Genomic DNA, 24,627 nt, shown 5'->3' with positions numbered 1-24,627 from the left:
AATAGTAGAGCTGAGCGATATTGACAAATATTTTGGGAATAATATTTGCAATTTACACAGTATTATCATGGTGATATTGTAAATGAAAATATTTTACACATAAAATAACCAACTGGCGGCTCAATAAATAAATAATAATAAATACATGAAAAAGGAAGGCAGTTCTTTAAATTGGTAATACAATTCTTTAAACCAATTCCATAGATGATTTAAGTTTATTTACTGGCAAAACTGCCCACAATGGCCCAATGCAACCAGCTGTTATTTACAGTTTAACCAGGTTGTGTAAACTCTTGCATATGATGAAATATGCACAAATAACCAAGCGGTGGGGTGTTCAAATAATTACAAGTTTCTATTTCAGGTCACATTTACTTGGATGTTCATTAACTGCTACATTCAAACCATAAATGAATTGAATAAGTCGATTACACTAAGTGATCAAGAAGACAGAAACACAACATTCTTACACGAGATAAAACCTTTGACACTTTATCAGGATTCTGTAAAAGATTGTTGACACGGTGTCTGTTGTTGACTCACAGGAGAAAGCTGGAATCCCGACGGTGGCTCGTTGGTGGTTGACACACGCCCTATCAGACTTGTGAAAGTGCTTCACTGAAATAACACTTTGGCTTTGTGATGTCAAAACGACGTAGAGGATAAATTAAAAAACGCCCCGCAGGCAACGGCTAAACAGCGAGATTGTGCTAAATTAAAAGGCTGTGCTGTTAATGAAAAGCGGAGAAATGTTTGTGGCGGCCGTGAAGACGCTGATGAGAATGAACAGAAAAAAAATCCTTGCACAGTGGATACGACACCTGAACCACCGAGTCCACCGTCATCTTTCATTTATGAAACCTTTTGTGTAAATAGAAAATTACCTGTGGGAAGCTTTCAGACATTTTAAGGCTCATCCAGTGCTTTTCTTGCATCGGTGTGTATTTTGGTGCAAGTCTCATTTAAAAATGGATGAGTCCATTAGAAAGCACCTGCCGTCAATCCTAATAAATATTGTAGAGCCCCACTTTCTGCGACCTCACCTCTTTCATTTTCAAAAGTACGCTCGGTGAAATTACATTAACCCACGCGCTTGACAGTTGACATTCATTATTACGGCTGATACTAACAAATAGAAAAACCCTAAAGCAGACACCTTGGGTTCACACCAGCCGATGTGCTTCATTTGCAGAGGCGTTGCGTAATGTGCGGACGCCACCATTTAGGGGGGAGAGAATGTTAACCACGGAGGGGAGACACTTATTGCACACACACAGAGCAGAGTGTGCACCGTCCCCGCGAGGAAAATGCACACCACTCAAGGACACATCATGACACAGTTTGCCAGAGAAACGTTGGGGCGAGGCCCCTTGTGTGTGACAGATGAAGTCTGCAGCCACCGCGGGGCGGCTTAGGAGGGCTGATAGCACGCTGCAGGTTGAGTCACCTGCTGTCTGTGTTTTCCCCAAACAGAAATGACAATAAACACATTTCCACCATGCATAAAAATAGTAGGTAATTGAGAGTGGAGCACATTGTGTCTTAATCTCCATGAAAATTTGCCAGAATGCAGGAAACGTCGTTTTTGAAGCGAGTCTTCAAGCGGTGGCAATGCAAGAGAGCATTCAAACAGTATACATTAGTTAAGCCATCACTGGTTGTATTTGACAAGAATGTATCTTTTTTTCTTCCAGCATCCATGCTCGGATCATGCCTCTTTTGATCTTTGCCTTTATATTGATCTCACCTACAGACCGCTAAAGCTTCCCGACTGCGTCTTGCATGGTTGAGATGTTATTGGTGGAATCTGTAATCTGAGTTTCTGTGGTAGTTCCAGCTTCTGTCTCCAGGATGGACCCCCCCTTTTTTTTTTCTTTTAACGAATGAAGCTTTTTGACTCCTCGTATGAACATTGACATCATTTCATGTTTCATCCTCTGCTGCTGCGATTTAGAGGATTACCGCTGAGGTTGCCACGCTGTGACTGAGCGGGTATCATATGGCGTTAATGCTGCAGCGCGTCTAGTGAAACTACACAATCTGTTACATCAGAGGCGGGGAAAAAAAGCCCCTGATGGATTATGAATCCACTTTAAAATGTATATTTTTAACCTATAATCCTCTGAATCTATACATAAAACATGACTTGCTATACAATAATCATAACCCATTGTGCTCGGAGCGAGTATTATTAGTTGACACTTTTGCGACATCCATTAAGATATTATAAAAACGTCCGGTGCATTTGATTGCTGCATAAGCATTAGTGGTTTTATAAGCTTTTGATGAAAATTAAAATGCCTCATTTGCATTGCTTTATTGGTAGAACAGCTCATACTTTGTGTATTAAATCACTTATGTAACAAAAAAAAATGTTTTTTTGTTTTTTTCATTGGGAGAACAACACGATTGCAGCTTCCCGGGCTCCAGGAGATGTATGCCGCCTCTCAGAGCACACACAATGTTTCCATCAAGGACAAAAGTGCTGTTCTTCAGCCTCACGACCAGAGCAGGGTATAATTAGGAACTAAATGCTGCTTTAAGTCAGAATGTGGTCTGCAAGCATTTCCAAAGGACAACCAGTCTTGTGGTCTGTGGTTTTTATCATCAAATGCAAATTGCACAGTTGAAGAGGAGTGGCACTGACTCATAGAGTTTATAATATCCAGGAACCTCATCCGCTAAAACATTCATGCGGTGCAATATGTCAAGAGTAACATATTCATGTTTTTTCCAGATAGTGGACAGGCCATTAAAAACAAGATTCAGCGGAGTTATAATTTTCTAGACCCCCCCCCCCCACCCCCCACCCCCCTATTTTGTGGAGAAAAAAAAACTTTCAGGAAAGTCAAAAAGCCCTTGGGATCAAATTTTGAATATATGCCAACAACAAGGAAGTGAATGTTAGCCTATGGTGTAAAGAATGGCAAATGACCAAAGCAAGTACATAAAACAAACATTCGACTGTATTCCCATAATAGAGGCGCTTTACGTTGACCAGGGTAAATATTATCTGTATATTATTTATCACCCACGTGACGAAGTGTGATCTGGAAAGGAAAGTCTCACTTTATACGACCATTTACCTAAAAAATCTCATCCTCGCCGACGGATCGGCTCACAGAGCGAGGCATTGTGGGAGTGACTCTGAAGTGAGAGAGAAAATGAACCAGTTTGTCTTTTCTAAATAATAACAGAGTTTTGTTTTGATGTTGACACTCAGAACATCGGGGTAACAACATACAGCACGCACAAACAATTTAAAGGGATATTCACCCACAAAATACTGACCGCATTGAATTTTTGAAGAAAACATTTTTCTCGCATGCCTCCACGGTAGACAAAGAATCCGAAAAACGCCCATTTACTCCGTACGAACTCTCACACAACCAGGGCGATTATTGGATAGACAAATGGTCTTTTGGCGGACAAAGTTGAACATTAATCTTGCATTTTCAAAATCATCATACTCAAAATGGAATTTGCAAAGAAACCTGATCCACTCAGCTCTCATAATACACAAACACTGGTGCCCATAGGGATTTGATCTGCATGACTGGTTCACATTCAAATCTGTTTTTGGTATTGAGACAAATGAAATGCCATTTGATCTTCTATCTTTTCCCTAAATGTATATCGCTCGTGTTGCACATGTAGATGGAGCTGTCTGAATCCTATCAGCAAATCCAGTTTCTGGACGTGTAGTGGTTCCCTAGTGCCACCATGAAACTTCCCTTTTCTCCTTTCCCCTCTTTCATTCATTTTCTAAGCCTATAACATTTATACAATAGTGCCACCATTATGCCACTCTACTGAATAAAACATTTTAAACCCATCTAAATTAGCAGATTAGACTAATCTGGTCTAATCCCGCCCTGAATAACCACAGTTTAGCCTTTTTGGTGCATATTTGTTACATACTTTAAAGCTTGTCACCTCCCTATTTTTGTGCTCAAAGGAGCCTTCAGTAACTGTAAGAAATGTTCTTTTAACATTTACGGAGGTCGCTGCTGCCTCTGCTGTTTTATTTGTTCCGGTCCAATATGAGTTTTGTTCCGTGAACTTTGCAGTTTTGCTCAGCACGTAGTTGTTTAGCGTTTGGACTACATGGCCTGAGATACCGATGAGATCATTGAAGTGCACTTTGACTCACAATCCGTTGTTGACGCACGGTAGATAATTACACACCTTTGAACTCGGCGGCGCTGTTGCGGATAATTTAAACCTTTTTGCATACTATGTTTTTTCTTTGCTTTGTGCTTTCTAATGAAAGTCTGCCTCACAAGCTCCAGCATTTCACTCTCTCATTCACTGTAGGGCATTTCAGGAAATGACTTTGGTCAACCACAACTTTCTTGAAAAAAGAAAAAAAAAATGCAAGGCTGTCCACAATCAAGACGGTTGGTAATGTACCGGAAACCCAGTGTCTCCACTCAATGTATGCATGGCATATATCCACATGACTCTATTTCTTTAATGTTTTTTTAAATCTTTTTTTATCCCTTTTCTCCAAAATATTCAAAAATCAACATACGCACATCAGCGATACCTGACAAGCCAAACCCTTATAACTAAATATAACTAAGATTGAAATTACTAAAATAATATAGAAACCAGACGCTGGGATTAGAACTAAAACGGTTCCTCAAATACGTCACTGTTCAGACGTAGTGGTTCAACGGTGTCGACAAACCCACCTAAAAACAGTTATCTCAATATTGGTCTTATATCCTCGCAGTGAGCTGTAGTTTGAGTCATCAAGCCGCAGTTTGCGAAGACAAATAGAAACTTGTGGGTTTATTCAAGTGGAGTTTGTATTCTAGCGACCGGTGATGAAAACATATTTGCATGGTGTGTGTTTTTTTTTCTAATTTTCTTTTTTGGCACACATGCAAAAAAGCATTTAACAAAAAGATGACTGTGTTTTGAATGAAATGCAGTAAATAAGAATGTCCATGTTTCCCCCTGTGAGACCTGTGTTTACTTTTGGAGGTTTGGACTCTGGCCAGTTGGAGGAGGTTAGTTTTCAGAAATGATCAGGGGGCACACTTATTACCCAGGATTCTCTTCTGAAAATGGTAAATGATACTCTCCTATGTCCCCGCGAGCTGGCGTCTGCAGATGGAGGAAGAAAACCCTCGTTTTTGAGAAAGAAAATACACCCCTGAAATGCCATGCTTCATTTTATTTTAATGTTTCACAGAGGGCTCGAACTGAGCAGTAAAGGTTAAGATATTTGTTATTAATGTGTTGGAACTGCAGGTTCACTCACCGGGTTTATAGATAAAAGAAACATCTGCTGTAAAGTAAAAAACACATTTTCACTAAAATTAAGTAAAAGTCCACTTTGAAGTATTCTGCAAAAAAAAACCTAAAGGCAAAAAGAGAAAAAAAATGCAACACATAATATAAGCTTGAGCTTGATACTGTACTTTACTTTGCAGTGATGATTATTACACTTAACGTAACACCAGCTACCATCCAGATTCACTGTTTCTGGTTTCCTGTCAGTGCAGCTTTTCACCTAAAGTCACACCAGCCGGTTATTCAGATGAAAATAGTGTGAATGGCTCCGGAGCGTTTCAGTGGAATATTCTATATTGGCATAGTTAGTACAGTAAACAGGTAGTATCTATCCTTGTTCGCCTGTGGTCAAATGTTGTTCCATCTGTGGTTGTTTACTGTGCAAAGCCATAAACGTCTTCATTCTGTAACCTCATTCAGCTCCCGGACTGGACATCCTTATTTCAGGGCTGGGAGTAGTGAAAATATTGATGGATTGAGGTATTATGGTTTTGGTGTGCAGCAAAAATCCAAGACGGCTTTGTATTTACAGTTTAATTTTGAGATCGGGAAATGATGCACTTTGCATCGGAGACTTTGTTTCCCAAGCGAGTCCTTGTCTCAGCGTGCAGATTTAGAAGTACTTTAGCTGCTTGTTTTGGATTACAAACAGGCACCAGAGAGGGCTTAACAATGTCTGGAAGACAGCAAATCATTACTTTGCTGCAATAGATGGTTCTCCTGTCGTTGGTTGCAGTCAATTTAAGAATACCGCTTGGTGTGAAGTACTACAGTAACTGTATCAGCATTCCAGTGGTGGAACGATTACTCGCTGGAAGTGCACATTTAAGGGACCTTTATGTTTCTACCACTGTATACTTCTACTTTACTGCACTTTAATGAGACATATACCTTTCACTCCACTACATTTATGTGACAGCTAAACCTTGACCAGCAGAATGCCGCTGTTGTAATAATAATAATCATCAAATATCATGTAATAATATCCCTCCAACAAGGGCCAAGCAGTTGCATAATCAGTCTACTTTTACTTTGGATACTTTAAGTACATTTTGCTGATAATGCTTTTACACTCTCTCCTACTGTATTTAAGAAAAAGTATCTTTACATCATACGATCATAATAATTCATGCACCGCTACAAAGAAGGTATCATACAGTTAATGTCTGTAGTAACAATCATTCAAGATTTAAAGGTCCAATGTACGGGATTGGGAGCATTTTTTAACGTCTCCGCCATCTCTCAACGTGGCGACGGCTGAACCAGCAGGTTTGCAGCTAACAGTGCAAACTACGTAACAAATGTGGGTTTACCTGCTACACTTCCACAAGCTTGCTAACGCAACACAAACTAAAAGAAGTACTTCATTAGTCCAATATATATATATATATATATATATATATATATATATATATATATATATATACATACATATAGGACTGACTATAATCAATATCTCCACACTGATTCTGTGTTCTGGGTCAAGTGGAATTAAAACATTTTTAGAGTGCGATCATTTGCATTTCACCCCTTCACACTCACTCTGTCTCTTTGTGTTTCTTTCCTCTCTGCCTGTTGGAATTGCCTCTTGACAAATTATTTTCCCGTCACCATGCAAAGCCGAGAGTCAGAATGGGATTTCTTTGTATCCAGACGTGTAATTTGTTTCTGAAGCTCACAGGGAGACAGCTGCTCTGAGCAAACGTCTGTCTTTGATTTGCTCTGTTTGCTCTGCATCACTGAACCAAACAAATAAGACTGGGGAGTTTATTTAGCTGCACCTTCAGGCACCCTTTATACACGTTAGTTTGTGTTTCATTGTGTGATATACGTATTATACTTTGTTGCAGTGCTGGCTATAAGCACCCTGAAAGAAAGAAAAAACACTCGTATGTGACAGCATAGCAAATCCTGATGATTTGTGCACTGATCTATGCTTCGGTTTTAGCACTGGGCTTGAATTTCCGTGTTTTCATTTCCACTTTACTTGTCACGCTCTGTTAAAAATGAATGTGGTCATTTTCAATACAGTCACATTTGTCATTGCCCAAAAGTGATCCGCGGGGCAAAAACAGCGAGCCAGTGTGACCTATTAGAATGGAAACTGTTTCCATGGCTGGAAAACCACACCTGAGTTACCACGCCATTCTCAGAAACACCGTTCAAAAGCCGAGACCGTATAAGGTGTAAGAACATGCTAGGAATAAAATGTTCATTTTTTTATTTTGTTCACGTTCTAACAATGTCATCTCTGATTAGTAAGCACACAGTGGATATGACCACAGGAATACAAGCTGGGACTATAAACAATGAGTGAAACTGAGACTTTATTCAAGGAAGCCTTTTACAGGCTTCTTTTCTTTTTGGCTTCATGACAGTTGAGACAGAAATAAATATACCCCTTTTCTCATGAACGCTTTGATGGGTGGACTGTTGCTGTCAAAGTACAATCTAATCTGACCTTCCAGATACAGAGCAGACTGCCTAACACCCAGGCCACCCTGTTGTTTTCCATCATGTTCGGTTTGAGAAAACGTCAACGGTGTACATTTTCAGAAATATTTCACAGAAGGAAACCGGATTTAGAAAATGCTGCCTGCAGCGTTATGACCAAGGGTTGCAGAAAGTAGTGGTTAGAAGTGTGGAGCTGCTATGAAGAGGAAATCATGGCTGGTCATAGCAATAGTTTTTAATACAAACTTGAGTTTATTCTTTTTTTTTTTTTTTTTTTACTTTGTGAGGTTTTCATTCTTCACAACACACCCTGATGTTCCTTGTGTATTCAAATCAGAACAATCACATTTTGGAGAAATATATATGGAAACGCTTTCTTGAACTTCATTGGCTCTACAAAGATAACCACATAAAGAAAATGTAGTTTATTTGGTTATTTACTGCAGTCCATTCTTTCAGTAGATCAAAATCAACTAAAATTCAATCCCATGTTCATTATTGATTCAGCATCATGTGTGACAGATACAGCAGATTTATGTCATGCTCCTTTTCACTCTATGTGAAAAGGTCGGGAGCTTTACGTCAGATCCAGATGAGACCACAAAAAACACCCAGTCGTGTGGAAATAGACATTTTTATTTTATTTTTTTTTAAACTCCGTATCATTTTTCAATTTTGCAGGCTTACGCAGACGATGTGCTCACGAAGGATGAACAGATAGGCCTGTTGTTCCGAGCCAAACGGAAGTGTGAGGGGAACATCAACTCAAAGCACAAGGTTCCTGGTGAGTAAAGACACAAAACGCTCCTGCTAATGTCGAAGTGGTAACATCTTCACATGACACTGATTTAGCAGGTACAGCATTCACCGATTTAAGTAGTTAGCATGCTGTTATTTCTTATTTGTATGAAACATGGAGACCTGATCGGTGAACCGAAGGACTATTAACTCAGACAGCATTCAAGTGTTTTTTCCTTTTCTATCAAAGGGAATATTTTAACTTCATTTATTTTTATATAAAAAGTGAATGTTCTCATAACTGCCACGTCGCTGCTTCTTCTTCTTCTTCTTCTTCTTCTGCTGTGCCTGGCCACGCTCCGTGGCAAGACGGCCACCAGGCACTCGCTGACGGGCCCTCCCTCTGGGCCTGGCTCCAGACGGGAGGCCCGGGCTTCCTCCAGGCCGGGTCACTCCTCTTCTTCCTAGGTTATTCATGGGGGTCTTTTGAACCATTCTTAGTCTGGCCCCTCACCTGAGACCAATTTGCCATGGGAAACCCTACCAGGAGCACAAAGCTCCAGACAACACAGGCCTCAGGGTCATAGGGACACGCAAACCTCTCCACCCCGTTAAGGTGATGGTTCCCGGAAAGGTTTTTTTTTTTAGTTTTGTGAAAAAACCCACAGGGGAGGGGATAATATGGGAGGGGATGAGGAGATATTTAATTTGGGGCCACATTTTTTTTTTTTCTAATGGGGGGAAACCGGCGCTCCCGGAGAAAGCCCACACGACACAGTACAATTCACTGTGCCGCCCTTTTTTTATAATAATATATAGCTGTATTTTTTTTACAGCATATATTATTTTCCGAATTATAAATTTAGGGCCAAATTGGGACACAGCACCAGTTCAACGCCTTTTGCGCAGACCGATGCTGTGTCTGAACCTCTTGAAGAGAGATTTCTTCTTCTTGGGGAGCTGCACCTCCTCTGGCAGCTCCACGCAAGGAAGACTATGCTCCGGACTTTCAACCAGGAGCTCAGTCACCAGCTGGTCGGGTGAGGTCTGGTGCAGCTCCTCAGCTCCCTGAAGAGCAGCACCATTCACAACCCCGATGTCTTCTGGTTCCTTCGCCAGCTCCTGGTCAAGCGTCTTTTGCTGGAGTTCTGCCTTTAGCTGAGATAATTCAGCTCGGAGGTCCTTGTTATCCTCCTCGGCAGTCTGGAGGTCATTTGAGAGCTGCTGGTTGGTTGAGACCTGTTTTATCAGGGCCTCCTTCGCCAGCTCCTGGTCCAGGGTCCTCTGCTGGAGTTCTGTTTTTAGCTGAACTAATTCAGCTCGGAGGTCTTTGTTGTCCTCCTCAGCAGTCTGGAGGTCATTTGACAGCTGCTGGTTGGTGGAGACCTGTTTTCTCAGGGCCTCCTTCGCCAGCTCCTGGTCCAGGGTCTTTTGAGATAACTCAGCTTGGAGGTCCTTGTTGTCCTCGTTGGCAGTCTGGAGACTATTTGCCAACTGCTGGTTGGCGGAGGCTTGTTTTGTCAGGGCCTCTTTCGCGAGGTCGTGGCGCAGAGTACTCTGCTCGAGCTCTTCTTGCAGTTGAACTAATTGTTCTCTGAGGCCTTGGTTCGCCATACTTTAACTTCCAAACGTGATTAAAGGTTTAAAACGTTCACAAGACTGTAGATTTTATTGGGTCAAACATTTATGTCGATGGTCCATACAGAAAGTTTGGCATCCAGTCAGTAAATGGAAGATGTCGAAATGTCCTGGTAAACCATGCGATAATTATTTAGACAATCTGCAGTAAAGAAGTGCACCGACTGCTGCCACGCTGCTGGCATTGTTAAAGAATAACCACAATATTAACAAGATGTAATAAAATATCAATCATCCTTAGGCCTGTTGTTAGATTTTTTTATTTATTTTTTTTGCTGATGATCCAATGTTTTTTGTTCATAAGGATATTTGTAATCACTCAAGGGCTTTTTGTCCACCATTTGCTGTTTTGAGCAGATTGTGATTTTTGCCACACCATAGCGGAGTGACAATAGTTAGAGAGTTTTATTTTTTCATAGATAACAGAAAAAATCCATAGAACGGTCCATCATGGTTTGCGAGTATTGACCAAAATACCTTGCTTAGCAACAGTGAAGGGATCAAATTATGCAGGATGTGAGCAACTCATGACTGGTTCATGTGTTGGAAGGCTCAAGCTTAATTAAGCTGATTAGGTCTCCAATTGTGTGATTTCCTCGGAGCCAGAGAAAGGTGAAGGAGGCCTGAATAGGCTCAGATTGGGTCAATGATGAATTCCAGTTGGAGCAAGAGGTTCAACGGGGGTGCATTAAATTCCCCCAGGGGCTAAACGGAGCACAACCCCATAGACACAAATTTTCTAAAATGCACGTAATACACAAGGCAGGGGAGGCCAATGAGATATGAGAGAAGTACCAGGAAAGAGCTGGAGTGATGGAGGAAGAAATACAAAAGCAACTGAAAAGTCTACCGGGAGAGAGAGAGAGAGAGAGAGAGACTGTAAAGATGACCTTGTTGTCTTGATTGAGCGTGATTGGTGATTTGTTCGAATTGAATTGTTAGACGATGAGAGCTCATACTAATCAGCTGATGACGTGCCTACAATGGCGTATTAGGGCAACAGTAGGAAAAAATACTACGATTACAATATTACAAGAAAAAAGCCGCAAATTGTTTCTCTTTTTTAGCAGATTTGCTACTTTATTACAATGCTAACAACCGGCATTCATCCCATCCTTCATTTGTTGTCATAGCAATGGCAAACATCCAATGTCAGCGGATCCAAGCAACTTGTTTATATCAGCTATATGTACACGTGAATATATGCCAAAAGAAAACTGAGGCAGGAGAGGGGGTCAAGATTCTTTATTATATAAAAAAAAAAATAGCACATTTGCTACTTTATAAAGTCGCACATTTGTTACTTTATAAAGTCGCAGATGTGCTACTTTATTATAGCGGTCATAGAGGAAGTAAACACGTTACTTGACCGGATGTTTGCTGTTGCTATGACAACAAGTGAAAGCTACCGCTAGCATTTACCCCAACTGCTCGATCAATAAACACCCATGAGATGACAATTAGGCCCATTTGAAATTAACCAACAAAAACCATCAACAGCCATCACCCTAAGGACCTTAGCAAAGTGTTGTCATGTATGAATTAGAAAAATAAAAGGGGATTCATGGGATTTTAGCTGGCATAAATGTTGGTTGTTAGCATCGTAATATAGTAGCAAATTATATAGCAGCAAGAATATTGCCTACCTCCGTTTTGTTTTTGTGACTCCGTTTTTGCTGATACGTTAAAATTAAATCACTTTTTTTGTTTTGTTTTGTTGGAGCCTACTGTAAGTCGATGGTTACATTATAAAATGTGGTTTCCTTTGTCCTCCCCTGTGGCTTTCTGGAGGCCGGGATTGAAGGCGTATATCCCCGGGTGCGTATTTGCGTCTTAAGAACACAATTTTCCAGCAGACCCCAACATCTACTGTATCTAGCTGTGGTTGCTGGTCATTGATTGTTCAGAGGGGGATTTTGGATTCCACAGCCAAACCGATCGTATTATATTCCCTTTAACCCCAGTACATCGTGGTCGCGTTGAATTCCTCGACCCCTCAAGACGGTACCCCCTTGTAAATGAAACACATAATTAAAAATGTTTTTCTCCAGGGCTGAGAACACAAACGCTTTTGTTGACCGTTCCCACCATTTAGAGTACATTTTCCCCCGCATTGTATTTCATAACTCTCCATGGTTTTGATAAATGTCCACAGAAAAACCCAAATTGAATTTAAAAAAAAAACTTGACAGAACTGCTGCTACTGAGAACTGCAGGCACCGAACGGAAGCTTGAGTAAGATGTCGAGGGCTTATATAACGATGCTGTGCTTCTTTTTTTTTTCTTCTCAAAGCGTGTGTAGCAGGATGGCCACGGATGCTAATGCGGAGCAGAACAGTCAGTCAGACATCAGCCTTCTCTCAGATGAGTCTCTGCTACCAATCTGACCACCCTCATGCCTAATCCATCCGGACACGTTGAAGTGACAAGTGGCATGTCTGGTGTCACACTTCACAGGAAACCTCCAAGCACATGTGCAGCTGTCATTTTGTTTACACAACGTCGCTTGATTGAATTTGAACCAAATTATAGAAATTTCACACAATCTTGACAGGACTCAAGATACGAGGGGGCACGTGCCAGATGTCTTAATTACTCAAGATGGGTTTGGCATTTTGGGAAATGTGTTCATTCGGTGTCTTGCAGAGAGACGGATGAGGAGATTGATTTAGCTGAAGGGAAACAAAAGAATTAAAATTAATCACTTACTCAATCAAGAACAGTTTTAGTGATTTATGAATTGTTTGTCTAATCAAGGGAAAATGCTAAATATTCTGTTTACAGTCCATCAAAGTGAGCATGTGCTATTTCTGTTTTACGTGATGAAAAATGTAATTGCATCGACAAAATCGGGATTCGCAACAGAACAATTTAGGACATGATCTTCAACTTCAGATGGCCGTTTTCCCCGATTTTATGAAATGTTTAAATGTATTTATGTAGCATTGAATCATACCAGAAGTTATCTAAAGAAACTTGACTTTTTTGTGTTGATGATACCAAATGTTACTTGTACATGTAACAAGCCCATCGGGAATGTCTGACTGGGTTTTAGGGGTACATTAGCACCCGGGGGCGACCTGCCGGCCGGATGCTGCTGGCACACACCGGATGTGACTCATCTTGCGTGCAGGGGCTGTTTTCTGACCTCTTTTGGAAGGTTGAACATGTGCGTTCAATCACATAACACTTGAAAGAATTAAGATAAACATATTACCTTAATAAAGAGAGCAAAAGAGAGAGTCCCCGATGTGGTCGCTTTATGCCTGGATAAGCACATATGTGCTCATTTAACATGCTTGATTTGAGGGGTGTTTTTTTTTCTTCCTTAATGGCACATAAATTACTTTGACTTCACTTCATCTGACCCCTATTTGAACTTAAGCGCCTCATCTGGTTGCTTGTTTGTAATAATGAAATGTGGAAAACATTTCAAATCTGGGTAGTGGTTTGTCTGTGACGCCGAGTCAAATTTAGGAGGCTGTGGAGATTTGAGATAAAGTTCAAGGAAAGCATTACTTGTGCTTTCTGGTGACCCATCTGAGTGTTTTCCTTGAAGTGGTCATTAGGGCTTGGGCAGAACTCCCTCTGTCGTTCTCTTTTCTTCTCCATCTTCCTGTGGTGTGACCTTGAATCTGTGGGTTGAGGTGAACTCAGGGAACAGCAGCTGAAGTGCATATCTTGGGACTTTGTATTTGTCTTGCCCATGTCCTGCATGACCACCCCTAGAGATTTTTTCTCTTCTCTGGCACTGTAAACTCGTGGTTTTCTGAACTATTATTGGCGATGCGGAATGAGGACTATTTTAAAACGATAGCGTGAAAAGTAGGATTCATGCTGAGCAATGAATCAATCTCGCGTCACCCCGATTCTTGATGCCGAAACCTCAGTTTTTGGTCGCGTTTCAACATTTGATCTATTTGTTTTTATTTCCCCATTGGTGCTTTAAATACACAAAAGTCTCCATTACGTGGCAGAGACAAGGTTTTCATTGAGGGAAACACTGAGGTTTTGCCTGGAGAGGACAGTGGAGGGATGTGGGTTCAATGCCCCAGACCTTGCAGTGTGAAAATAGCTCAGCCTTCAAGCTTGTGGTCTGGGTGTAGAATAGCATCAAGCAATCGTTCTAAAGGGTTGCATGTATCAGGAGAAAATGCAAGCTGTGTTTTGACATCTGCAGGTCTGAATCAAATGAGTTGGGGGGGAAAGAAAACCATATTTAAAAACCCCAGTGACGTCACTAATACCAGCGTCCCCCCACCGTCACATTTATATTTAAATGGTGGTCAAAACTTTGGGGGGAAATTATATACATGTGTGTGTTCTGTGTTTAATTTGAGCCTGGTGGTAGGTGGTCCTATGGTTGTAAAACCTATGGCAAAAGTGAACAGCAATTCTACTTTTACTCCCAGGATGTGTGGTCAGTGCGATTAAAAAAAAAAAAAAAAAAAAAAGCGAAACAGCGTTTTTCTCCCACCAGAGCTCGGTAGGAATCCGTCAGCTCAGTCTGCTCTCTAATTTTGCGCTGCGAGTGACGGGTAAATAAAAAGCATGTCGTCACTGCTTCAGATGTTCCTTTGTGCATTTGATTAGAGGAATGAGAAAATAATGGATCTACTGCAAAGAGCGGATAGTTTTAGTTTTATCCGTAGCTACTTATTAGTGGTCAAGTGTGGCAGATGGTTTCAATAATACAGCATAAATGCCAAAGCCATAAGGGAGGCTTTTGCCAGGAATTTGTGGGGAAAGGGACTCTGCTCCCACTATCGGAGGGCTCAAGTCCACGCTTTAGCTGACAATTAAGGGGCTCTATGCTTGGAAATGGCTTTTTCCCCTCTTTGAACCTGCAGCTCTTTGTATGAACCAAGATTATATGTATTACTAAGTGTCATGTTGCAGTCGAGCAGGAAAATTCCTAAACAGCTTTCTTGAATGTTGCGATCGCTTCATGAATAGAGTATTGATTGGCAACCGTTTTGACCATTCATCAAAGATTATGGTTTAACCACGCAAAAAGGGCAAACAATTTATGTTTCCAGCTTCTCAAGTGAACATTGCTGTATTTCTGTTTTTTTTATATTACATCAAATCATATATCATTGGGGATTGGACACGAAAAATACATTTTGAGGAGTGTGAGATGGGCATTTTCATATTATTTAAGTCGAAAACAAACTTGTGATACAGAGAAGGAAATAAGCTATTTAACATACTTGCATGTGGCCATAATAGGCTATTAAGGATCCTACAATGCAGCCAGTGTGGCAGGGAATCGTTTTAATGAGATCCATACGCAAACCAATTCCATACAACATAAAAAAACAATATGATGCTATCAACGATGTTAAGCAGTTATGGAAATCTGCTGCAGCTGACAAGCTATAGTGAACAGGCTACAACTTGTTATCTGGATGCGGTGAATTCCACGATTGCGAGTCTTAATTCTGTGACAATAGACGGGGTGTTTGTTCTCCGGGTGACCCACTTATTCCTTCAACGACAGATAAAAAAGGTCTCCTGTACTGACAGATTACGATGCTGTTCTACAGCGCTGATTTACATACTGTGTAAAGTTCATATACCTGGCCTACTTTCTAAAGGACAACGCAACCCTTGAACACATACAGCAATACTTCTCCTAACAGCCCTGAAGCATGTCACGCTGGGGCCGAGGGAGAGCCCAACTCCGGGGCTCTGTTTTTAAAAGTCAGCGCTGCTTTTGTCTCCGCAGACAGCTTCTGCTCACCAGAATGGGACGGCATTGTTTGCTGGCCTGAAGGGCCTCCGGGAAAGCTCGTATCCACCGCCTGTCCAGAGTATATCCATGACTTCAACCACAAAGGTAAGACTGGCCCCCGGATGCAGACTGCTCATTCTCATACTGATGAAAGGGCACCAGGCCTTAGGTGGTACTCAATTACATACAATTATAACTGTTTTTCTTTTTATAATTATGCAGGTCCAATTAAAAATAAGGCTGAGGTTGTGTCACTGTGTTGGAACTAGCAACATAATTAAAAGAAGACTTTTTCTGTTTGATGTCTAAGGACTTGCGTACCGTCGGTGTGACAACAATGGAACATGGGAGCTGGCCACAGCCAACAAGACGTGGGCCAATTACAACGAGTGTGCAAAATTCCTCTACCATTACAACCACAGCCACGAGAAGGTGAGATCCGGCTCATGGCCAGTTGGCATGTCGTCACAGTGAAAGTGCCTTACTCCGCAATAGCGTTTGTCAATGCATGACAGGAATTGTCACGCTGCAGACATTGCAGCCTTTTAGGGCAACGTTTGCACCATTTCACCCTATAATTAGCATTCTTTAAAATGTGTTATATGCTGGCCACATGCTCTCTTAGAAATTAGTAATGAAATGTAATGACATTTTAAGAAATGCCGAGATGATGAAGGCGACTTTTTGACAGGATGGCAGTGTAGTCGCTTTGTGATAGTATGATGCTGCAATTAGCTAAACGCCTGTTGGAGTATAGACGAAAAGCCGTGTCACATGAGTCGCATTTGCAAATTGCAAATCTTCCCAGAAAGCATCTCATTCATAGAAATCTAAGAACTCACCAATCATGACTAAATGATCGCAGCAACTAGAGAGTGCTGAAAAGACATTTAGACTCCATGTGGGCTACTGATGTCATGTTGCCTTCTTGGTAATGAAGCCAGTATGCCAAAAGTACATGCATATATTATTCTTTGACAGTGACAGCTGGAAGAGCATTTTCTCCACTGTCGATTGTAGCAGGCCATTATTCATTGTTGTGTGCTGTCCTTTCCCCCTCAATTCACCTTCCCCTGAGTTGATTGGAGGGTACTTAGGATCACCTGTTGTGCAGGGTGTGAATTAAGAATTGAGAGCAGCTTGGTGCAATTCCCTACGGTGGCCAATCACAGTGTGACGATGTCCTTTCTGCAGGGCTTAAGGAGACGGGGAATTGCGCACTCTGATCCTTCCTTCATGTGTGCAGATCTCATTTCAGCAGATATTAGCTTGAAACTAGTGAGATTTCTTTGCACCTTTCCTGGAGTGTTATGTTTGCTTTGGATTATTGAAGCCCTTGCACATTTCCTTATGATTTATAAACATAAACAAACATTTTTATTGTAAAGGCACTTATATATGTTACTCAAAAGAGATATTAATGTATTTTGATATTGGAAACTCACTCTAAATTGCCCGTAGGTGTGAATGGGAGAGTGAATGGTTGTGTGTCTTGACATGTAAGCCCTGGGATAGACTGGTTACCTGTCCAGGTTACCCTGCCTTCGCTCAATGTCATGGCCCTGAATACAGGATAAGCGGTCGATAGATGGATGGATGGATGACATATTGGAAACTCATTCTCCGGCTTCTTCCCAGCCAGATGAAATCTAATCAGTGCCATTACTATTATATGTTGCAGCATTATGATTCCCTTTCACCAGAACCAAATAATAAAAAATAGCCACATAAAGCACAAGCACATACCTTTGGCTATGTTGTGTGTTTCTGCCTACATTCTTGAATAGTCTGAGGCTTTGTATATAAAAACAAGGACTAGACGATTTATGCCTGACCCGGATACACATGTGTGTTGATGAACTATGATTCATGTACACAACTATCTGTGCATCGTATTTCTAACAGCAGTACTGTTTCGTACACTTTATGACTTCACACCTTTTGATCACTTTGACTATGACGATAAATAGGAAAGAAAACTGTCCAGGGTTTATAATGGGTTTTATTCAGGTTGTACTGTGTGACTCCCTGTAATGGATATTAACTATTGAAACATACATTGAAAAGGCTGCAGAACATGTAGTGGTTAAAAGTTGAATTGAGACGTGGTCAGAATAGGAACAGGTTTTTAAAGCGATGGTTGTACACTGTATAAAATATGAAGTAAGTCATGAAACCACAGATGAACTACCAATTATTAATCTCTGAGATCTCGCTTGGGGAGAATTTCTGCGCACTCTACTCACTAGGAGTTTGCATTGCAGTTATCCTGATTGTGAACACGACTAATGGCGGAAGGGCAGCGGTGTGGGAAGAACATTGTACATGCTGTTTCAAATCAAAAGCACCATTGTTGTTTGTAATTATTCTCCTCCGGTTATTCGTTATTTCAACAAACAATTTAGAAAAACCATTTAAGACTCATTTGTCACTCTGGGAGAGAATAATTGAATATACTAAGGGGTCATATGACTAAGTGTCTAATCATTCTGCCACTCTTGACAACCATAACACTTTCCAGTTTCAATATCTAACTAAAACATAACTATTGTGATTTTTTTCTTTTATCTTAAATGCACGTTTCTTAAACTACCTAAATATTGTAAACAAGCTTAAAGGGATACATTTGAAATTCAGAGCATTCACGACTCTCCACTCTGCTGAGCCAGCAGCTAGAAGCTAACAGTACAAACAACTGCAACAGTGCTGACAGAGTGAAAAAGTGTTGACCGGAGGAGGGAACAGAGGAATACATGTATTTTCATAGCAAACAGTTGTATGCTGCGATATCAGTTGCTCTGAATATCATGTAGACAACCTTATTAACCTTCTGCAACATAAAAACTAAACAATCAGAGTGTGGGAGTCAAACCTGGGATCATAAATACCATAAACACTGACATCACCCTCACACCACAGCACATGTTGAGAAAATAGTTTATAAACCGAGCACGGCAACCTTTTTACTACCATCTTCCCCATGTGACCCCAAGGTGTGTGACCCTGATTGCAGTTGATCCTACCGTTTCTTTCTCATTCGCTGCATGAGGGTTAATGTCAGAACATTGAATAGGACAACTGGGTATTGTAAGAAGTGTGAAAAACAGCTTGAACATATCCATAAAGTGTGTGTGTGTGTGTGTGTGTGTAAAGTGTGTGTGTGTGTGTGTGTGTGTGTGTGTGTGTGTGTGTGTTCTCTTGTATAAGTCAAATTGCATCATGGGCAGTAATGATGCTGATGTGGCTTTTTAAGGAATTTTTATAGTATATATTTTTTGAATTATGGTCTGGAAGAATTTCAATCACTCTTATAAACCATCAACCCCTAATGAGGTGTATTATTACATTAGAGGCTCATGTTAAATGGTTGCTATTGGCTACAAAACAATTTTGCACTTTGCCAATAGTGGACACGCAGAAATAGAGTAATCATTGATTAAAAAAATATAAAAAATTGATTTGATTTTTTTTTTTTTTTTTTTGTGTGCAATTTTTGACTTATTCTTTTTGCCATAAAAGGATCCCAACATCAGATGCCCCCCCCCCCGTCCCCTGCTTGAATGTGGCGTAGAGGATGTGGGTATAACCTCATCGTGGCGTCCTGCAGATTCTTTCTGACTTCAGATCTTTATGTTGACGGGCACCCGAGGGAGCGGTCGCAACAGTTGATGACAAATACATGTGCACAAATGAAAAGCCCCATACGACACAGCTGCCATACCGCAGACCACCACCACAACTGAGACCCCCGTATTTTTGGCACAGGATGCTGATGCTAAATGATAACAGCAGTGGAGTATCTGGTTACATCACACGGGGGCTCTGGGTCCCCTCAGCATGTTGACGCACAGAAGGTCTGGTTAGTGGCTCTGCTTCCAGGGTCCTCTGGCTGCCAGCTCACTGTTGGAAGATCAAACCGCCCCACCCAGCCTCCCTCAGCTCTGAGAGCCATGTCAAACGCTGTTTCCATCAGTAACTTCTGGCTGCTTGGGACACCAGGTGGCCATGCATTTTTAAACGCACTGATGTCAACACATTTTGAAGTTGTTTCTCTTTTTGTTGTCGTTGTTTCCATAAAGTGTGAATTTCATAAAAACTAAAATCACTTACTTGAAGGAATGTGGTCACCGACGTTCAATTTTCCCATCAAATGTGCGTTTAACCAAGTTTTCCCACATAAAGCAAAAAAAAAAAGATTTAAATTCCAAATTGTCACTCAAAGGGGGAAAAACCTGCCTGGTATACATATAACTTTCCATTCGGAGATAAATTGTTGTTTAGTGCATACTGCTATCTTATTTTATAAAATAAACTATTTTTGTGTACCTATAGTGCACCTACTGTATGTGTTTTTTTAAATCCGATATTTGTGATTATTTGTAGCTCTGTACAAACACAAAGTGTTTTGCTCTCTTCCAACAGGACGTATTTCACCGCCTGTATCTCATCTACACGGTCGGCTACTCCATCTCTCTGGGATCACTCATGGTGGCTGTTGTCATCTTGGGATATTTCCGGTGAGTCGATGTTTTCACTGGACATTTTCCAATCAATCCTTTCAACCACCAGAGATTTATGATACAGGGGTGGAAATTAAGGCTGGAGCAAATGCTGCAGGGCATCAAAAGAGAGCGTAAATGTATCGTGGTGTGATGGCTCAATTAAGACCAGTCTCCTCCCACGTTATCAGTCGTGAACACGTCGTGTTTTTAATTTGATTTCCCTGACGAATTAATGCCTCATGAAATATCATGAAATCGCACGTTTGGTCATATCTGTATGTCAAAGTCAAAGTCAAAGTCAAAGTCAGCTTTATTGTCAATTCTGCAATATGTGCCAGACATACAGAGGAATTTAAATTTCGTATGAACGTGCATCGCAGTGCATCTTTGTGTCAGTGCAGCACCGTGACGCAACGTAACCTTCTGGCTTTTACTTTGACTTTTAACAGACGATGATATGTCCACATTTTGAGGAAGAGTCTGCCTCCAGGCTTGCAGTCACGGATGACATTTACGTTCTTCTGCTATGCTTATGCTGATTTCAGGTTTCGGTTGACCTGAGCGTGGATATTGATTTAGTCCTGCTACCATGAAGATAAAAGATGTTGTTGCATTTAAGCAGCTCTGCCTCTAGCATACTGTCGGCATGTAAGGGATAAAAGGGTTTATCACAGACGCTGTATCAGCCTCACCTCTCCTCTCTTGCCTTGTGTGGTGCGTCACTAAAGAGGAAAAACCTTAAAACAAGGTTGGATTCATGTATTTCTCATGGCTGATTTAATGAAGGGCACGTTTGTCATCATTTGCTTATGTTGTCGAGCGCGGGGAGTATCAGGAATCGATGTCGAAGGCGCTGTTTACCAATGTTCCCACTGGCGTGACTTACTATACAGGAGGCAGTCAGACAGCTTTAGGAACGCTCCCAACTGGCACCAGGAAATCTATGGGCCAAATGAGTTTAATAAGTTATCCCAGGGGCCCGTCTGACATTCTGGCACGGTGCTCCGCAGCACTCCGGCCACGTCTCCCCTTCAACATGTCAGCTTTTAGACAGCCCGGCTCATAAATGTTTTCCAGGGAGACAAAAGGGGATATTTCACATTAGCAGTCGTGTTCTGAGTTTTTCGCCAGGGAACTGTACGCTAGATTAGTTTTCGCTTGAGATCAATAGTTCTCCGAGGGTAGCTTGTCAAATATTCAGCTCGTTAATGAGGCTTCAGGAGGAAAAACGGTTAATAATGGATGCATTCAACATCAGAGTGTTCCAGTTCAAATTGGCCTTCACCATCCATTAATACTAATTAACATCCAGTTATTGAGTCATTGACTTTTATTATTTGACTTGGTAACGACGTAACATTTGCGGCCATCGATCCTGCAACCTGATTCCAGCACCGGAGCGTCACCTCGAGGGCCTCGGCCACAGCCAACGCTCAGACAGGATGTTTTGGAAGCCCGTTTGACAGATAAACTCGTGCTTGTTTGGAAGGAAGTGTGCATGCTTTTTTTCCCCTCAACACATGCTTTCAATTTCGTTTTTTTACAGCTCACTTTGAGCCAAGCAATTCAATATTTGTGCTTTTCAAGCCCCCTAATCTCAAGAATGTGTTATAGTCAGCTTGGAGTTCAGCTGGCTCTAATTAGGATGAGTATTGTTCGTGTGTGTGGGTGGGTGTGTGACAATACTTTACACACACTTACATAAAGGTGTGCCAGCCCACACACACACACACACACTATCACACAGACACGATTCTCCACAGATCTATTTTTTGACCTTGCCGCTTGTTTGTTTCCCTCCCCAGACGATTGCACTGCACCAGGAACTACATCCACATGCATCTATTTGTGTCCTACATGCTCAGAGCCATCAGTATTTTTGTGAAAGATGTTGTGCTCTACTCTGGGTCGGCCTTAGAGAACATGGAAAGAGTCACAGTGGAAGACCTCAAGTCCATCACTGAGGCTCCGCCAGCCAACAAAACACAGTTTGTAAGTACACAAATGCATGATTTTCTGTCATCATTTCTTGTCTGCCTCGTTTGACAGTATTACACGCACAGATAAATGGACGTGTAGTGTAGTCGGGCATTAAACATTCATATCACTTCCAAAGAGGAAGTGATATTTCTCATAAGTCTCACCTGCTTTTCCAAAGCCGGAGCAAATAAACTGCACTGTTTGTCACTATGCCAAGCTTTTACTAGGCCAGTGCTTGGCTTTCCCTTTAACAGTTGAGTTAAAAAAAAAAAAAAAAACACACACAGGCAGAGACTGGGTCCTTTTCACGCATGCTTTAATATGCAAACAAACAGTTTGCACAATATATTTAGCGGACACAGATCTTGGCTCTCCAAGTTGAGTTGTACTGGATTTAAAACGGCATCGTTAAAAGGATGTGACACAATGATGGAACATAGATATTTCTGTTTTTGCATACTGTATACTGCCACATATGTATCTTATAAGAGAGCCTCGTGGAAATAGCCACTTATGATGTTGTATATCAGAGCAACAGCACTAGGATACTCATTTCAAAGCTTTCACATGTGTAGATAATGAATCAAGACATTGTGTCAGACAGAAATAACAGGCTGTGAACAACAGACACTGATGTCATTTGAAAAGGTCTTTTCTCAAAGCAAAGGCATTATGTTCATTCAGCCGATGTCCTGGCTGTGGTGTATCTGCAACACATGCATTTTGATTATTAACAAAGTCAGTTTTTCCCCGCCTTTGTTTTAATTTGTTAATATCAACCCCCTCGTCTCGTGAGAAATATGCAGCCTTGTAACTTTGGTTTTGCTAATAGGATTAAATCTGGTCTTTCTGGCTCAAATTTGGCCCGGATTAGACCACATGGCAGGTCTTTACTGGTTCTGTGTCGATCCTGCATCAGCAGTGCTAGGGATGCAAGCAGCCCCCTCCCTTCGGCTTTAGCAGCTTTGATATGCTAATGAGTCACAATTACCTCCCCTAACCTAGATCTTGATTATTTAAATTGATTCTCTATTGAAAAAGTAGGAGCCTTCACAAATAGTTCAGAATTACTGTTAATGGACTTCAAATCATATAAGTGGTTCCTCTTATAAATCCACACATGACATGCTGTACACTACAAATCAGTAGAAATATACATTCAGGCATGGAGTCATAATATTCCTTACTCAGGCTCGACAAGAACACGCTTCTAAATAATACATCTGTGACTGTGCGCCCCCTGTTAGACGGTGTCGTATGTGACAGAACTAGAGGCGAAGACGGAGGTGTTCAGCGGTGAGGCAGTGAGGTGACAGACATGAGTTGATCCATCAAAGAGGGCATTAGCATTCCAAAGGATGTCTCACATCAGTCACCTTCCTTCTCATTTTTCTCTACGGTATTTTAAAAAGCAATTTGTTTGACGAGCAGGAAGCTAGTGCAGAGATCTAAAAAAAAAAAAAAAACCCTGGAGCGATGTGATCCACGTTCTTGGCCTAGTGAAGTCTCTCACAGCATTCTGAGTCAGCAGCAGCTGTCGGATTTGACATGTATCGAATTATTATTTTTTTTTTAAAGTTTGAAAAGTGTGACTTTTTCTCAGTTTGGCTATTATTGATTTCCTCGTCTGCTGTTTGCGTATAGATCGGGTGCAAGGTGGTGGTGACCTTGTTCCTGTACTTCCTGGCGACCAACTACTACTGGATCCTCGTGGAGGGTCTGTACCTCCACAGCCTCATCTTCATGACCTTCTTCTCAGACAGAAAGTATCTGTGGGGATTTACTCTGATTGGATGGGGTGAGTTCTGCTCCGTTGGCACTCTTGCTTCCATGCACGGATTTAAAATATGATTAGTGGAATCACCATGCAAATTAAATCATCAAATATGTAATAAGTAAACGATTAGGGCTGCCGTCAAATCCCAGAGATTGCATTCATAAGTAGATGAGCACATTGGAAATTGACTTGTGTCTGTGTGTAAAAACACTGCATGAATATGGGCTTTACAGCTCCTGCATTGTACACACTGTGCGTATAAGTTACGTGAGCACAGCGCATACAATGTGGATGCTGTGCTACCCGGGTTCTCCCCACATGAACAAATGATGGACTTCATAAAGAGCGTTTTCTCGTTGTAATTGTCTTTTTTCATCACTTCAATATTCTTATTCTATTTTCCAGGAGTGCCGGCTATGGTTGTGACGGTTTGGGCAACTATGAGAGCCACGTTTGCAGACACGGAGTAAGTGATCTGCATGGGTAATATGCACATC

The 24,627-nt window shown here is 41.3% G+C and overlaps 1 protein-coding gene across 2 annotated transcripts in view; it reads left to right on the top strand.

The window, feature by feature from the left end:
* Positions 1-24,627, top strand: part of pth1r (parathyroid hormone 1 receptor) — a 39,711-nt gene that overhangs the window by 12,269 nt on the left and 2,815 nt on the right. Inside the window, exons 2-8 of one of the 2 annotated variants that reach the window (XM_084007589.1) lie at positions 8,440-8,542; positions 15,866-15,976; positions 16,182-16,303; positions 20,294-20,388; positions 22,179-22,365; positions 23,998-24,151; positions 24,536-24,596. In XM_084007589.1, the coding sequence (XP_083863715.1) occupies positions 8,440-8,542; positions 15,866-15,976; positions 16,182-16,303; positions 20,294-20,388; positions 22,179-22,365; positions 23,998-24,151; positions 24,536-24,596 (833 nt within the window). Of the gene's footprint in view, positions 1-8,439; positions 8,547-15,865; positions 15,977-16,181; positions 16,304-20,293; positions 20,389-22,178; positions 22,366-23,997; positions 24,152-24,535; positions 24,597-24,627 lie in introns of both variants that reach the window. The other variant, XM_084007588.1, reaches the window with a different exon arrangement.

Source organism: Eutrigla gurnardus (assembly GCF_963514095.1).
Source record: "Eutrigla gurnardus genome assembly, chromosome: 4".
NCBI classification, from domain to species: domain Eukaryota; kingdom Metazoa; phylum Chordata; class Actinopteri; order Perciformes; family Triglidae; genus Eutrigla; species Eutrigla gurnardus.
Note: the sequence above shows the minus strand (reverse complement) of the source record. Positions and strands in the feature narration are given on the sequence as shown.